This window comes from Carex rostrata, chromosome 31 (assembly GCF_964058835.1).
Source record: "Carex rostrata chromosome 31, lpCarRost1.2, whole genome shotgun sequence".
NCBI lineage: Eukaryota > Viridiplantae > Streptophyta > Magnoliopsida > Poales > Cyperaceae > Carex > Carex rostrata.
This window is the reverse complement of record NC_135948.1, coordinates 1,499,406-1,514,773: the sequence shown is the minus strand read 5'-3', so window position 1 is coordinate 1,514,773 and position 15,368 is coordinate 1,499,406. Positions and strand designations below refer to the sequence as shown.

The window sequence follows — 15,368 nt, the reverse complement described above, 5'->3', positions numbered from 1 at the left end:
TACTAGACAACCCATTTGTGCGTATAAAAAGCGACAGCCTGTTTTAACTCGGCCAAGCTTCTCTTTGGCTATCAGATCACTTCCCAAACAAGAAAATACAACGACAGCATAAAAAAAACAGTGGAAAGATATCGCTACAATTGGCACCATGGTAACAAAATCTCCTATTGTTTCGCTTTGGTGTACAAATTATTCTGTTGTCGTTTTGATTTCATTCGGTCTGATTACAATAGCGACGAAACCATTGACAATTTACGAAATAATGAAGAGCAATGAAAAAGCTCTTCATTAATTCGTATAATGGTACTACAGTTTCTATTTTCGTTATCAATTGTTGAATCAGCGAAGGTCTAATTTTTCTTTCGATTTGTGAAAAGAACAAAAGTGAAGGAAGAAGAGGGAGGAATGCGTTCAATAATTCGTAGAATCCCAAATAATTGCATTTTTTTTTTTCTTTTTACGTTGTTCGTTCGTGATTTTATTTGATCTTTGTTTTTAGCACATTGTTGATTTGATTTTCCTTTTTCTCATGGTACTAGGTCAAGGGTAGGGAAGAAGAGAGCAAATTATGTAGGAGAAAGAGAAAGAGATCATGGAGAGGCAATAGAGTTTGTTGCGTGGTCCCGGAGCCGGCTGTAGTGTCGTGCACTACTTTCAACATTCTAGCACCTATCTACAAACGTCTTGATCATGAGGTATCAATTCATATCACTTTCTTAATTAAATTGGTCAATTTATCATTTTTCCCATTTCATTGTTACTTACATTGGGGGTATTCTTTCAATTTCAATCACGCTTGACAGATGCTAGTATCAGAAAATAAATATTATTTTTCCTGGCATTCTATTCCCGTTCTTATTATTATTTTTGTTTGGTTTAATCTGTTCTAGAAGTTTAAACTTCTAGTTGTCGTGATAGAGCTGTAGTCCTTTTCTGTTGTTTCTTTTAATAGATTTGTACCAAAGAGATGCACGGCCTTGGTAAACTATTGGAACTGTTTGTCAGACATTTCATCAACCAATTGTTGTGCAGAATTACTGATGAAATATTGATCAAATGATATTTTCAAAGTACCCTTTTTTGTTTAATCAGGAATTCAGGATACCATGACCCTGTATAAACCTCAACGTCTGTAGAAACTCATGTCAACATGTGTGTAGAGGTCCCTTAAGCCATCTTTGCACACCCACAAGGGAATTTGATGTCTACATCCCATAAAGAGCCACACAATCGTGCTGACTTCACCATAGCAGTGAATATAAATTATGCACTCTGTCATTTCCCTGTGAAGATCCAAATTTTCATCAGAAAGGCTGTCAGAACTCATAGTATGAAATCCTCCCATTATGGAAATATTGGGAGTGTTGTGGACTCCAGTACCCCAATATTGGTTGCTAAACCAGAAAAACTGTCTAGAAGCTAAACTTTAAAAAACCTTGGTATAATAAATATTTATATATTTTGTTGATTTCTTTTGTATGGGCATATCTTAATTTTTTGTTGTTGTGGTGGTGGTCCAGAGTACTAGGGAAAGCGACTATAGAGCTTATTGGCTGAGCAGGAATCAACGGATCTTAGATCAGCTCTTATCCGACTGTTCTTCTATTATCTGCCTCCAGGTACTAAAAGCATTTATTGAGCAAAATAAGACTCATAGCCCATGATCACTTGTAGGAAGTTCTTCAATTATTTATTGGATGAAAATTTGTGGCAGGTATCATATTTTACAAATCAGAGGCCAAAATTGGGAAATCAGGAACTTTTGGGACCAAAAATGGGAAATGGTAATATTTTAGATACCATATTGTGCAATGAACTCAGAAATAAGAAAGCTACTTTAGAAATGCCTCTTTGGTATTAGATTGCTGCAACACCATTTTCATAATTCATACTAAATTTAAGTTAATGTCTTTTGTCAGGAGGTGTGGCTAGGTAGTGAAGAACTTGTTAAACTGTACGAGAAGAGACTGAGCGATGCCAAATACGATACTTTTAAGCTGGCACGTACCAATAACCGTGGAGATGGTAAGGAACTACTGATTATGTGAATTTTTTTTAAAGCTAAATCATGATATTCTCAATGCAATGTTATTGTTCAGTAGGTGTTATTATCAATTTTTATTTTACTCAAACACTTACTAATCATCTGTAGGGAAAGTAATATAAAAATATAAGTGTTTATTTCAGTTGCTCTTTCTTAGATGATTGTTTAGAGGATATTTACATCAGATTAACATATTTCCTGTCACAGGTCTACTGACTGCTGTAAACAAGGGAATCTTTAAGGTCAAAAACTACAAGGAGTGCCTATTCAATGATTTTGGAGATCGTGTCGCACAATTGTTGCATGTTGAATCTGTTATTCCCTTCTCACAAATTGGAAATGTAGATGAAAACTTTCAGCAGGAGATCCTGATTGTCAACACACATTTGTTATTTCCTCATGACAGGACTCTTTCGATTGTTCGTTTGAAACAGGTAATTTCATACATCAAAGCAATTAAATTTTACTATGCATCATTTTTTAGGGTCTGTTTAACTGTCATCACTATCTATTAAATCTCTAACTGGATGAAGTGCCAATGTTGATCTGGTGAAGTCTGAAACCATGTATACTGTCAGTCTGCTGTTTATATGTCATTGGTTAAAACATATTTTCACTAGAGGTGCCAGACCTGACCTAGTAAAGTCGTATAGTTATAGCTATGCACAAACCATTTGTCAACTCATCCAAGGGTGAAGGGTCAACTTAGGTATTAGGAGGTGTCAAGGGTCAACTTAGGTATTAAGAGTTGTCAAGGGTCAACCAACTGATGCTGATGATCTGCTAATAGTTTTTTTTTTTTTTTGTTAAAAAGACCTACGGTCCAGTTTCATTAATAAAAATGAAACTAAGTGTTCATCTGCTAATAGTTTAAGATAGTTATTATTATTATTTGATGGTTTTAGGGTTCTTAACCTTGTTAACAAGGTACACACAATGAATTCTTTCGCTATCTTGAAAAGACAACTTGCACATCCAAAATGGTATCTTTAGTAAGCTTAATTTTATAATGGTAAAAGTTTCTGCCGCAACTCTTTCTTGTATAACAGTCCTCCTTTTGTTTTGACCTTAGGTATACAAGATCCTTCAGTGTATTGAAGCATACCAGAAAGAAAATAAACTCGGTCCTATGCCAATTATCTTATCTGGGTAAGCTTTTAAGCTACAACGAACTACATTACTTTGAAACTGACTCTTTATTCTGGTAATTTATCTATTGTGAGATGAATCCATGTATTACATTATGATGCATATAATTTTTCTTATAGGGATTGGAATGGAAGTAAACGAGGGCAAGTTTATAAGTTTCTTCGGTCACAGGGGTTTGTATCATCATATGACCAAGCACATCATTATACTGACAATGATGCAGACTGCCACAAGGTATATACTGTTTATAAATATATTATCCAAACAAAAATTTGACTGATAAACATGTGATTCTTGATGCAACAAATGATTAATAGTACATCTGTTGTGTGCTGGAAACATCATGATCCAATTCTTATAATGTCATCATTTTCTTTTGCAGTGGGTAAGCCATCGGAATCACAGAGGCAATATATGTGGTGTTGATTTTATTTGGTTGCTAAATCCAAACATGCAAAGGAAGCACCTTAAAACTAGCTGGAATGAAGCTGTTCTTGCTATTATTAAGGTACACATTTTATTTGTTTCTGGGTCAACACTAAAATGTTCTCGGATTGGATACTACTAGTTAAGGTTTACATTTTTTACTTACATGAAAATTTCTTTTTCCCTTTTGGCAGAATCTTCTAAGAGTAGCCTCACTTTCAGAGTATAATGCATATGAATTGCTGAAGGCTGATAATTCCTGTGATTATATCACTTATTCTAGATTTTGTGAAGCACTATATGAGGTACAATTTCTTCATAGTTGGTAGATAGAGAAATGATTTCGTGAAAAGTAGATGTATGTTTTTTTAAACTTCTTTGTAAATGAATTTCAGTTGAACCTGCTTCATCCAAATGGACTTGAGAGGGAGGAGATTGATGAATTGTGGGCCCACGCTGACCTGGATAGGAACGGCGTTTTGGATTTTCCAGAATTTCTGGTACTTTACTTTTTTCTTTAATTTATTTTTACTCACCACAAACCGGCCTGAACTGGTACAGTCTCTAGATTGGGACTTTATTAACCTCATTATAAGTAATTTGGGCTGTGGGAAGGCCTAAATTTTTAAGAACCCAGCATACCAATTGGGCCATGCTTTTATGTTATTGGATCGAAGAAGAAAATCCATACAAAAAAACAGAGCACTGAGATAAAAGTACTGCAAATAGCTTCTAAAGGATGGTTATTATTTTGGCAGTCCTCAATTTGGAACACAGATTGGCACGACCAATGTGAGAATACATGTTTAGAGGAGAGGGCTCTCGAGCAGGAAAGTTTTCATAACAAAGATGTTGTATATGGTCTTACTGTAAAAGATGCGGTTCTATTTCCACCTGAGGTAGAAACAGGGATCTGGCCTGATAACTATAACCTCTCCGATCATGCCCCCCTGACCGTAACTTTCTCCCCTCTCAAAATATTTACATAAGCTGCTCTTTTCTAACTCATGTTTTAAGAGGAACAGAAGGTAAAAAGCAACATATGGTTCTGTTGCTATGTACATACAATTGATTAAAGTTGAGATGAAATTGCCTTTTGAAATTTCAGCTCATTTTCTTTTTTTTTTCCATTTTGTACTTTTCTGTATCTCGTTTTTTTGTTTGTCCTTTTTAGTGTATGTTATTACTATGTGCAAATGTAGATTTCAAAGATTGGGATGTTTGAATTAGTTGGGATGAGCTAAAATGAATAAACTAGTCGACTAGAAACATTTTCTTATAATTAGTATAAGAATGAAATATTTTAATTTGCTTAACTAATCATTTGTTGCTTTCCCTTCCAAGAATGGGTTTGCTATCCCTTTCGTCTTAAATACTGAGATCAAATGTTTGCTGAATTTCTGAATTAACACAATACGCTCAATTTGTTGAAACGAGACTTGCCTCCTCAAGAGCAACAAGTTAGATACAAAAACCTTGTCTCTAGATTTTCTCACTTTTTAAAAAATAACAAAAAAAAAAAATTGGAATTAAGGTTGAAGAATAATTTTAATTAAAAATTACTCGGATGTCTTTTAGCATGACACGATGAATATTTTAACATTCGATAACAAACTTGCCTTCTTCAAAACAAAATCACAATGTATGTGGCATGCATGTTTAAGAAAGATGCAGCACAGTGACTTGCCACACGGAGCTATACACAACAAGTGCCACAAAAAACGCACTATACATTAGTAGGATACATGGTATAGTCCTATGATAATGACATCATAACTAATACTTTTATGCCGGGCATTAAATGAAAAAGGTCATATAATTTAGAATGTATGGACCTACATATCTAATATCTCTTGTTATATGACGATTTTTGGAGTGTAAACTAAGCAAAATCTTATGCTCTTAGCTGAAGTTTTGGTGAATTTTTTTTGTTGATTTGCAAATTTTGAAAGATAATTTGAAACTAACTACCAACGATTCAAAAAATAGATCTTGGTGTTGTTTCATTATCGTAGAAAAAAAAAGTTTCAGAATGTTATTGATGTAGAAGCAACACTATAGCTGGAATAAGTTATATTTAATAACAATTTTATTTGCTAATTAATTTGGGTTATATGTATACACTTATCTATGTTTAAGAAATAAAGTTATTGGTGTCTTATCAATCACTTAAAAAGGTAGCTTATTGATATCGATTAAATTAAATATATATATATATATATATATATATATATAGAGTACGGCTAACGCGCTTCCTCTAGCATATGGGCCGAAATGCTTCCGGTCTAAATTTGAAATTTCAAAATCCAAAAAGTCGATCTGAACCGTTCATCTTCTTCTCCATATTAATATCTGCTTGTAGACCAAATTTTACATTTTTCTGAAATTTTTTACTATTTATTAAGCCACTTTGAAAATTGCTGATCCAACGGTGGCTTACCAAACAGTAAAAATCAGAAGCTACCGTTGGATCAGCGATTTTCAAAATGGCTTAATAAATAGTAAAAAATTTCAGAAAAATGTAAAATTTGGTCTCCAAGCAGATATTAATATGGAGAAGAAGATGAACGGTTCAGATCGACTTTTTGGATTTTAAAATTTCAAATTTAGACCGGAAGCATTTCGGCCCATATGCTAGAGGAAGCGCGTTAGCCGTACTCTATATATATATATATATATATATATATATATATATATATTTAGGTTTCATGGTTTCTGATTGACGAACAAACATTCTTTAATAAACATCCAACTTAGTCTATTATTTATTAGATATTGATGTTTCTTACTATATAATTATCAAGTTCATTATCAATGTTTCCCATTATAAATGTGGTACCATTTCAGTTCACAACGGAAAAGAAAAAGTATTGGACATAATGATGTCTAAAATTCAACGGGTTTGCAACCTTGCTTTAATCTTTATACATCCGACCTTGAAAATTGTAAAGGTGGTTGGTAAGTTGAAAAAAGATATTTTCCGGTCTCTGGATACTAGTGCACATCTGGAGGCTGAGGCTGGAGCGGTACAATTTTATTAGGTAGTTAGGAGTTATACTTAGGTTGAAATTAGACATCTCCTAACTACAAAAGTAGGCTCTGTCTCTCAAAAACTAAAATAAAAAAATTTGCATGAAAACTTTTGTACTTTTTTGGGGACATTTCTAGTTTGGTTCTCTGGAGCGAGTGTGAAATCTGTATATATGTAAGGAGTCGTGTGATTTGGGTGCCAAACATTTTGTTTCAGTTTTTAATTTTTACCTTTACAGACTCTTTCTTTTTTTAAAATAAAAGAATGGGTCAGGTACCTTTTTCTTTTTTAACTTCTGCCAAGTTTGAAAACTTTGTCAGCTATTTGAAGTTTAATAATATGTTCAGAGAATAGATATAATATTGTCAAACTTTAAAATAAAATATACTATTCTTTAACTTTTTTAATCCACCAACTTTAAAAAATCCAACAAAAAAAATTGCAAAAACTGTTTAGTATATTAAAACTAGTTTCTGAAACATGTATATGTCCAACGTGTCAGCGACTCATCACATATTTAAATTGCGTAAAAACTCTAGAAGAGAAGCAGAGTTATAATTTCGAACTATAGAAGTTAATTATATAAAATATTTGTAGAGAGGAGAATGTAAATCAATTATATAGTACCATAATATTTTAATCAAAATTATATAAAAAATTATGCATAAAAATTAAAATTAAAAAAATAGAGATTAATTGACGCCATTCTTTCTCTTTTCTCTCTGACCCCGCCTCTGCTCCAGAGAATCCTGCATCATGACGAAGAATAATAGCAGACGGAAATCCAAGTGTTTGTTGGTTTTGCATAATTTTAATTCGCCTACTCCTTAGATAATAATACCTCGGCTGCTGGTCTCATTCGTTAGTTGAGTCACCGCATTCAAGGAAACAAAATTAGAATATATATAAAATGCTGTGCATTATTCATGTTAGAAACTTTATCAATTTCTTCATGTTTTAAGACTTTTTCTTTTCATGAGATAAATACAAAACAGGAGTGTTACCGGACCGAAAATTTTATTTATAGCATAAAAGAAAATAAAATAAAATAAACCAAAACATCTCCAAAATGAAAGAATTTTACATTTACCTGGGCCGCACATTCAATCTGCGACCCATTTATGAGGGACCGTAGATTGACTTAAAGGTCTCTCAAAAATTAATATATTCAATATTATAGTACATTTTTCAAGCTTTTGAAGGACCTCTAAGACAATCTGCAGCCCTCTATAAATAGGCTGTAGATTGGCTGTGCGGTCCGAATAAAAGTGGAATTACTAAGTGTTTTAGTTTTTTTTTTTTTTTTTGGAAAATATATTAATAAAAATTTCCGGCTACCGGACCAGTCGGTCATCAGTTGTATTAATCATAGTTCTTTTACGGAATTTTTTCGATAACTTGTACCATTACATTAATTCAAGATGAATACTTTTTAGGTCAATTGAGATGATTTCTTTTTCCATTGATCAGATATAAGTCCCAACGGATCATTTCAGTCAATTGGCCATGAACTCTATGTAACAATAAGCAATGAGACCAGAGAAATAAGAGAAGGGGAAAAAAAAATACAGATACAACAATTTTAACCGAAAAGGGAAATGAAAAATTTAGCAGGGTACTATTGCCAATATAATACACACAAAAATGTTCTAATTTCTTGAGTTATTGCTGCAATTAATTTTGGATTTGTTTCTTCTCGAGGCACAGTTAGAAATGAAATAGAGATCGGACTATTTTAAAAGAAGAGGAGGGTTAAAATGTCTCATATTTTCGTGATTCGTATTTTTTGTTTATGTTTTTAAAGTTCAAACAGTCGATATAAAATGTTCATCATGATCTTCATATTAAAAATATTTTTGGAGACTAAATTTTAAATTCTTTTAATTCTATTACTATTTTTTTAGATAGATACAAAATCACTGTGTACCTATCTAAAAATATAATATTTTTTTTCAAAAAATATAAAATTTGGTCTCCAAACTTATTTTAATATGATGATCATGTTGAGTGATTTGAATTGACTATTCAGATTTTAAAAGCAGAAATAAAAAATATGAGGTACAACGTAGCATGAACGGACATGATAAATTTGAACTCTCTTGTTTGAAGAATGTGCAATATCACTATTTAATGTCTAATTTCTAGGGGTGAAAAAGGTATGTATAATATTTGATCTGTATTCAATAAATTAGATGTGGATATTCGATATCTGTGTGGATATGGATACTGACATGGTTTTATGTTTCAATTATCCGTATCCGAATAGTAGATATATATCATATATTTTAATATATATTGTGAAAAAATATTGTTATTCACCATTATAATTAGATAAATATTATGAACTTTATTTTTTTTACATTATTTTATAAATATCCAATTTAATCTGTATCCATATCCATATCTATTTAATATATGATTCATATATGTATTCGAAAAATTAAAAAGAAATATGAATATGATTTGACCTCTATCCGCTCCGTATCCCCTCCGTTTTCATACCTACTAACTTCTTATTTAATTGTAATTTATTTAGTCTAGACATAATTTTCCAATTATTTATATATGTATAAAAGATGCATGAATGAGTGAGGCTATGGTAATATGCATAGTGTGGATTAATCTGCAGTATGTACTATGGATTAATATTTTTGTTTCTAAAGTCCATACAGTTAATATGAATCATTTAACATCATTTCCGTGTGAAATGTATTTGCAGAACAAATTTATAATTTTTATAATTATTTTACTATTTTTTAGATACATTTGAATGATCTAGAATCTTTAAATGAAGTGATTTTCTACCTATCAATAAAAAGAGTAAAAGTTTTTTTTTTTGCAAAATAAATAGTAAAAGTTAAACAAAAAAATATTGTTTAATATGCAAGTACAATTTCATATGAAAATCATGATAGAAGGTTTAAATTAACTATTTGAATTTTAAAATTGAAGACATTGATTCATAATATGAACTAATATGTGTTATTCATGACACACATACCCCCACTCTGCATGAATAATCATATATTTTGAAACGAGATCTGCTGCTCTCCAAATTTTTGTTATCCGTGCTGTCCTCTCTATCTCTCTAATCCTCATTTGAAGAGAGACAATAAAAATGATGCAGATATTAGTTTTTTTTTTTTTGGGGGGGGGGGGGGGAGGCCCGTAGGCGCAACTAGGTCTATTTTTCACTTGGTCTTTGGATGACTATCCAGCTACCAGCTGCTCTTTATTTTCTTTTAAAAAGGAAGGTAGGTCAATATGACAATATCCCTATGCATGTGCTTTGTCAGCATGAAAAACATAATGCAGACGTACAAGTGAAAAACACAATAGAAAAATCTATTAAACACAAAGTCCACAGATCATGGTTTATTTTAAGTATTAGATAATTCATTTTTTAGTACCACTAATCCACAATACAAGGATTTAAAATATGTTCTTTACATCGGTGGGTCCAAATGATGTACAGTTTTACATTTTCTTTAAATAAATTGTGTTAATTGTTCGGCATTATATTTAGAATTAGGATGTATTAATTGACAAGGAGGGTTCAAATATATCAATGATTTTGTGCTCCAATTTTTCTATTCATTTATTATTATTTTTTTTAAAGTCCAAACAATTGATCATAACTATTCAATATGATCTCCATATTAAAATGTGCTTGAAGACCAAATTTTATATTTTTGTCGAAATTTTTTACTATTTGGATTAGATAGGAACTTAATTATTGTTTTTAGAATATTCTGGACCATTCAAAAGAGTGATGTACCTATCTAATTAGTAAAATAATTTTTTAAAATATATAATTTGGTCTTCAAGCACATTTTAATATATAGATTATGTGAGTGGTTCAAATCGACTATTCAGACTTTAAAAACAGAGATAAAAAATGTGAAGCATGATTGACACAAAATCAACTGTGAATTTTATCCTACTCTTAATTGACAATTGAGTTGACATACAATTTGACATTAGTTTTTATTTTATTTTTGAAAAATGAGAAAATTTATAGGCATGTTGTTATTATTATGTGAAAATGGACGAAACTTTTGCTGTTCATCAAACAACTATAAATATTTTACGGCATTTACTAAAATATTTAATATAACTCAAACTGTGTCATCAAGTTTCGTCCATTGCAAAACTAAAAGTTAGTTTTGAGTGGTTGTGAAGATTATTAATTAATTTGTTATCAATAAGTTTCAATTAATTTTTTCAGTTGTGTAATATATATGAGAAAGTTATTTAGTCCTTGCTCCAGGAGTAAATAGAAGGGGAAGTAAAAAGAGAAATGTGAAAACTTAAAAATTACTGCTTTACAATTTTATGTGCCCTCCAAATTAGAGTATAGAAATCTTTTTAAAAAATCGTTTTTCAATGGTATGGATAACTGTTGAAGCCTAGTATGAGATATCCCCGATTTTTTTTATTAATACTCTAAAAACAAATGAAATTAATGAATATGCCCTAACTGCCCCTGTAGGGGTAGTCCACTCTCAACACTAGACTGCCCTCTACAGAAGCGGTCCACTTTTTTTTTTTTTAGATCTTAATATTTTCATTTAAATAGTTTTGTGGAGTTTTAGTTTTTTTTATTTATGATGTATGTCAAAAAAAATAAGACATTTGATATATTGATAAGTGATTTCGTAATTCTTTATAATTTTGACTTGATTTGTCAGTTTGATATCATAAGTCTAAAGATAACACTAATTAAGGACTTGTCATTGATTCTTAATAATTTATTTTATTCAAATATACACAAGGAAATATGATTAGATTGCCTAAATGTCCAATGATGTCAACTTTTTTTTAAGCTTAATATTTTTGTTTAAATAATTTTTAGAATAAGTTTATGAAATCATAAATATAACTATTTTTTTTATTCAAAACAAGATGCTTTCGATGATTTTTGAATCATAAATATAACAAATAATTCATGAAAAACATCAACATAAAAGTTTAGAACGAGATTGTGAAATCTAAGGGGAGACGGTTTTGAATTTTGAAAATAATAATAAATACCGTGTAAATGACATATATTGAACAATCATAAATAATTTCAATGATCTTTGAATAATAAATGAAACCGTAATCCATTAAAAAAATAAGCAAACACACACAATAAATAACAAATGCATTTTAAAGTCATGGTCGTTTAGAGAAGATGGGTACGTCATCGAATATGTTTTGGCATTAATAAAGTTATGTTCGTTTAGAGAGCATGGGTGCGTCATCGATGTTTTGGCAATGAAACATTGATGCACTTCTCCCATTATTAAGCTGGGCATAAAGCATCGGTGCGTTATCGGTGTTTTTGCACGGAAATATCATTTTTTTTTAACTTTAAACAGCTATAAGTTTGGCTAGAAAAATCGGATTTGCGCATATGACACCAATTTGGAAAGGGGGGACGAGACGGTCGGGACCTTGAACGGGGATCATCCCCGGGCACTCGACGGAATTAGAATTGCAGAAAAATGTCGTTTAGTACCTCAAAAATTTGGTTGAAGTTCTCTATCTACGGTAGACATACAACGGCCGGTATTAGTTTTTTCAAAAGTCTAAGAGATTATTCAAGGATTGCCCATATAATTATTTTAAAATGCATTTACTATTTATTGTATGCGTTTGATTATTCAAGCAAATGGTATATGTTGACAATAATCAAATAATTAAATTATTATATTTCTCGCTCTCCAATTATTCTCTAAAAAAAAAGAAAAGTGGACCGTCCTGTGGGGAGCGGTCTGGTGCCGAGAGTGGGCCACCCCCCACAGGGGCTGTTAGGACATTTTTTTTATAAAAAAAATCGAGGACATATTCATTAATTTAATTTGTTTTTAGGATATTAATAAAAAATTCGGAGATATCAATTCTACAAAAACAGAAAAAAAAAATAAAGCAGAAACAAATGATTCCTTTTTAGCTATAAAAAATGAATTTCTCTGTTTAACACAGATGTTGCACACGTGGGCGGAAGTACTTCCGAGTAATGTAAAGCTGGAATTATTCCAAGTTGAGTCATTATTCTAACCAAGTATGAGTTGTAATCCTACCCTTCTTTGTTCCTTTATATATATAATTCATATAATAATGTACTGACAGTATAATCTAATCAAGGTTATAGTGACATGGATATTACGTAGCGATCTGCACTGTGAATTTATATATTTATTTTCAAAGTGCAAATAATCAATTCAAATTGCTTAACATAATCTTTGTATAAAATATATTTGAAAATCAAATTTTACATGTCTTAATTTTTTGTAACTATATTAACCATTAGAAAGTAATGCTTTTATTTTTAAATTATAAAAATTATAAAATTTGAACTTCAAATATAATTTCATATGAAAGTCACGCATTAAAACGGTTGAAATTATTTTTTTAAACTTTAGAAATAAAACTATAAACTGATAATACAAACTTATCTGTTCTACGGTACCGCACCGAATTCAAATATACTTGGTATGATTCCAGCCGAATAGTTGAAACTGAGTGTGTATTGTAAATATAGAGTGTCCATTTTGAGATTCGTGCCAGATCAAAGAACAATTCTGGTGCACTCTCTCTTGCATTGCTCCATTCAAGGGCGGATCTTAATGTATTGAAAATATGACTAAGTCACCCCTATGATTTTAAAATTTTAGTTATATTTATTGAAATTTAATTAAATTTTATTTTTTCAGAACTTTCTACATACTTCAGCCCCCTTCAATAATAATCAAATGTTTATTTGTAGTCTAGTGGTTAGAATTTTATCTTGTAGATGAGAAGTCTTGAATTCAAATTCCACTTGCTACATTTATGCATTTTAATTTTCAGCCTCCTGTATTAAAATTTTCTATTTCCGCCCCTGCCTCCATTTTTTCTTTTCTTTTCTTTTTTCCTATTAATTTTTTATGGGTCCAATTCGAACCCTGAAGCCCCGTTCTAATCACGCAGCTACCAGTTGACCTTGTGCCCACTTGGACACCTTTCTCTTTTTACTTTTTTTTTTTTTTTTTAGAGAGAGAGAGAGAGAGAGATGGAGACCTATACAATGGAGCAAACTGTCTAATAAGAAGAAAAAAAAAATTGTACCGACAAGGCGACAATAGTAATGATTTCTCATCGTGTTATACATAAATACTGAAGTAACTGAACAAAGGAAAACCCATCGATTCTCTCCAATTTGATTGGATCGTGTTATCAACTTACTGTTCATAAATACGGAACAAAGAAAACCACACCGATCTGAATTGAAATTGTTTATATGTCATAAAGTTGGACAAAAATTTTAGTAGGATATGTTATTTTGAGAACTCCATTTATAATATTGAGGACCGAGAGAAGTCTTTTTTTTTTTCTTTATATCAGTTCTATATTTATTTAATATCTTTTCTTTTTTGGTTTAAGCTAGACTAAATATAGATTGTATACAATGTACTGGAAATGGAATTATTAAAAATATTATATAAAGAAATATAATAATTAATGAATGTAAACAATAATAAAAACTTATTTTGTGAATGTTATAATTTGGAAATGTAATTTATGCAGTTATGTGATCAAGCAACTTATATTGTTGTTAATTTCTTCATGAATACATATTTTTCTATCTAACTTCATGAAACAAGATATTAATAATAAGAAAGTGCATAACACTAATTTATATTATGACAATATAAATCACATAAACATACTGATATAAGGTCATATTTTATGAGCATTAAAAGGGACTAAAAATGAAATAAATTAAGTACATATAAAATTCGATTTGGTACGCAGACATGTATGAAAAGCTAATTGAAGTTAAAAAGTCAGAATGAAAAAAATAAATTTAAGTAAAAAAAAATACCAAATAAAAAAATTAGCTTAATTATAAAATTTACAAAATAACTAGAGCAAGCACACACGAACTATTGAAATTCAATCAATTTTAGCATTCAAATCAGGAAGAAAAATATTATAAGTTTCTAAAATTTAGACGTTAAAATAATTGATAAAGAAATTCCTAAAAGACCTTTATTCTTCACTTTTCGTTAAAAGAGTAAGGAAATGTTAATTTTTGGAGACGCCTGATATTGAAGAGCTAACCCAATTTTGTAGATCTCATGTTTGAAATCTTTGTTTTCTCCTTCTTCTTGTTTTTTTCAGAAAACAATACATGATTCAAATATATTAATAAAAATAAATAAAGTGATCAAGTTACATCCTTCGTCGGAAACTCGGTATCTTTTAGAATTTGATCTTTTCAAAATAAAAAAAAGGAATAAAAATAGAATAAAAGTATCTCATTTAATATTAAAAGATATAATTTTTGTTATCCTTCAATTTTCTACTTAATATTGCATTATTTAAAAAATCTTATCAAATATTCAAAGAGAAAAATAAAACTGATATAAATTAAGAAGACAAAAGTTTTACCACTCTCAATTCGTATATACTGAACAAAGAAAAACACACCGTTTTGATAGGAATTATGTTATGCCATAAATTAAGTTAGCCAACCTTTTCAGTAACAAAGGGGGTGTCATTGCATTATTGATTTCTCTCAATTGAATAAAAACACAAGAAATAGTACCTCCCATGCATATTTAGCAACCATTCTTCATAGTACTAAATCATTAATTATATGAAAACTATATACTCAATCCAACCATTTAAACATGACAACTTGACAAGCACACAAAGCGAGCAAATTAATACACTAACAACCATTTA

At 30.5% G+C, this 15,368-nt stretch overlaps 1 protein-coding gene across 3 annotated transcripts; it reads left to right on the top strand.

The window, feature by feature from the left end:
* On the top strand, window positions 1-4,737 carry LOC144547339 (putative calcium-binding protein At1g02270). Of its 3 annotated transcripts, none has more exons than XM_078295963.1 (11): window positions 1-151; window positions 540-695; window positions 1,521-1,619; window positions 1,920-2,025; window positions 2,252-2,478; window positions 3,117-3,193; window positions 3,313-3,427; window positions 3,576-3,701; window positions 3,814-3,924; window positions 4,015-4,119; window positions 4,378-4,737. In XM_078295963.1, exons 1-11 carry the CDS (start codon window positions 149-151, stop codon window positions 4,606-4,608), a joined length of 1,356 nt encoding a protein of 451 aa, XP_078152089.1. In that variant the 5' UTR covers window positions 1-148; the 3' UTR covers window positions 4,609-4,737. The 3 variants fall into 3 exon arrangements, with proteins under 3 accessions (XP_078152089.1, XP_078152090.1, XP_078152091.1); XM_078295964.1 differs by lacking the exon at window positions 1-151 and adding an exon at window positions 285-303; XM_078295965.1 differs by lacking the exon at window positions 1-151 and adding an exon at window positions 1,715-1,784 and having other exon boundaries at window positions 673-695.
* Window positions 4,738-15,368: the final 10,631 nt, after the last annotated feature.

What these genes read in the sequence shown, in the direction of transcription:
- LOC144547339 (XM_078295963.1), top strand. An exon ending in ACAAACGTCTTGATCATGAG is followed by an intron (nt 696 to 1,520) that starts GTATCAATTCAT and finishes GTGGTGGTCCAG; the next exon opens with AGTACTAGGGAAAGCGACTA. An exon ending in TGGATTTTCCAGAATTTCTG is followed by an intron (nt 4,120 to 4,377) that starts GTACTTTACTTT and finishes TTATTTTGGCAG; the next exon opens with TCCTCAATTTGGAACACAGA.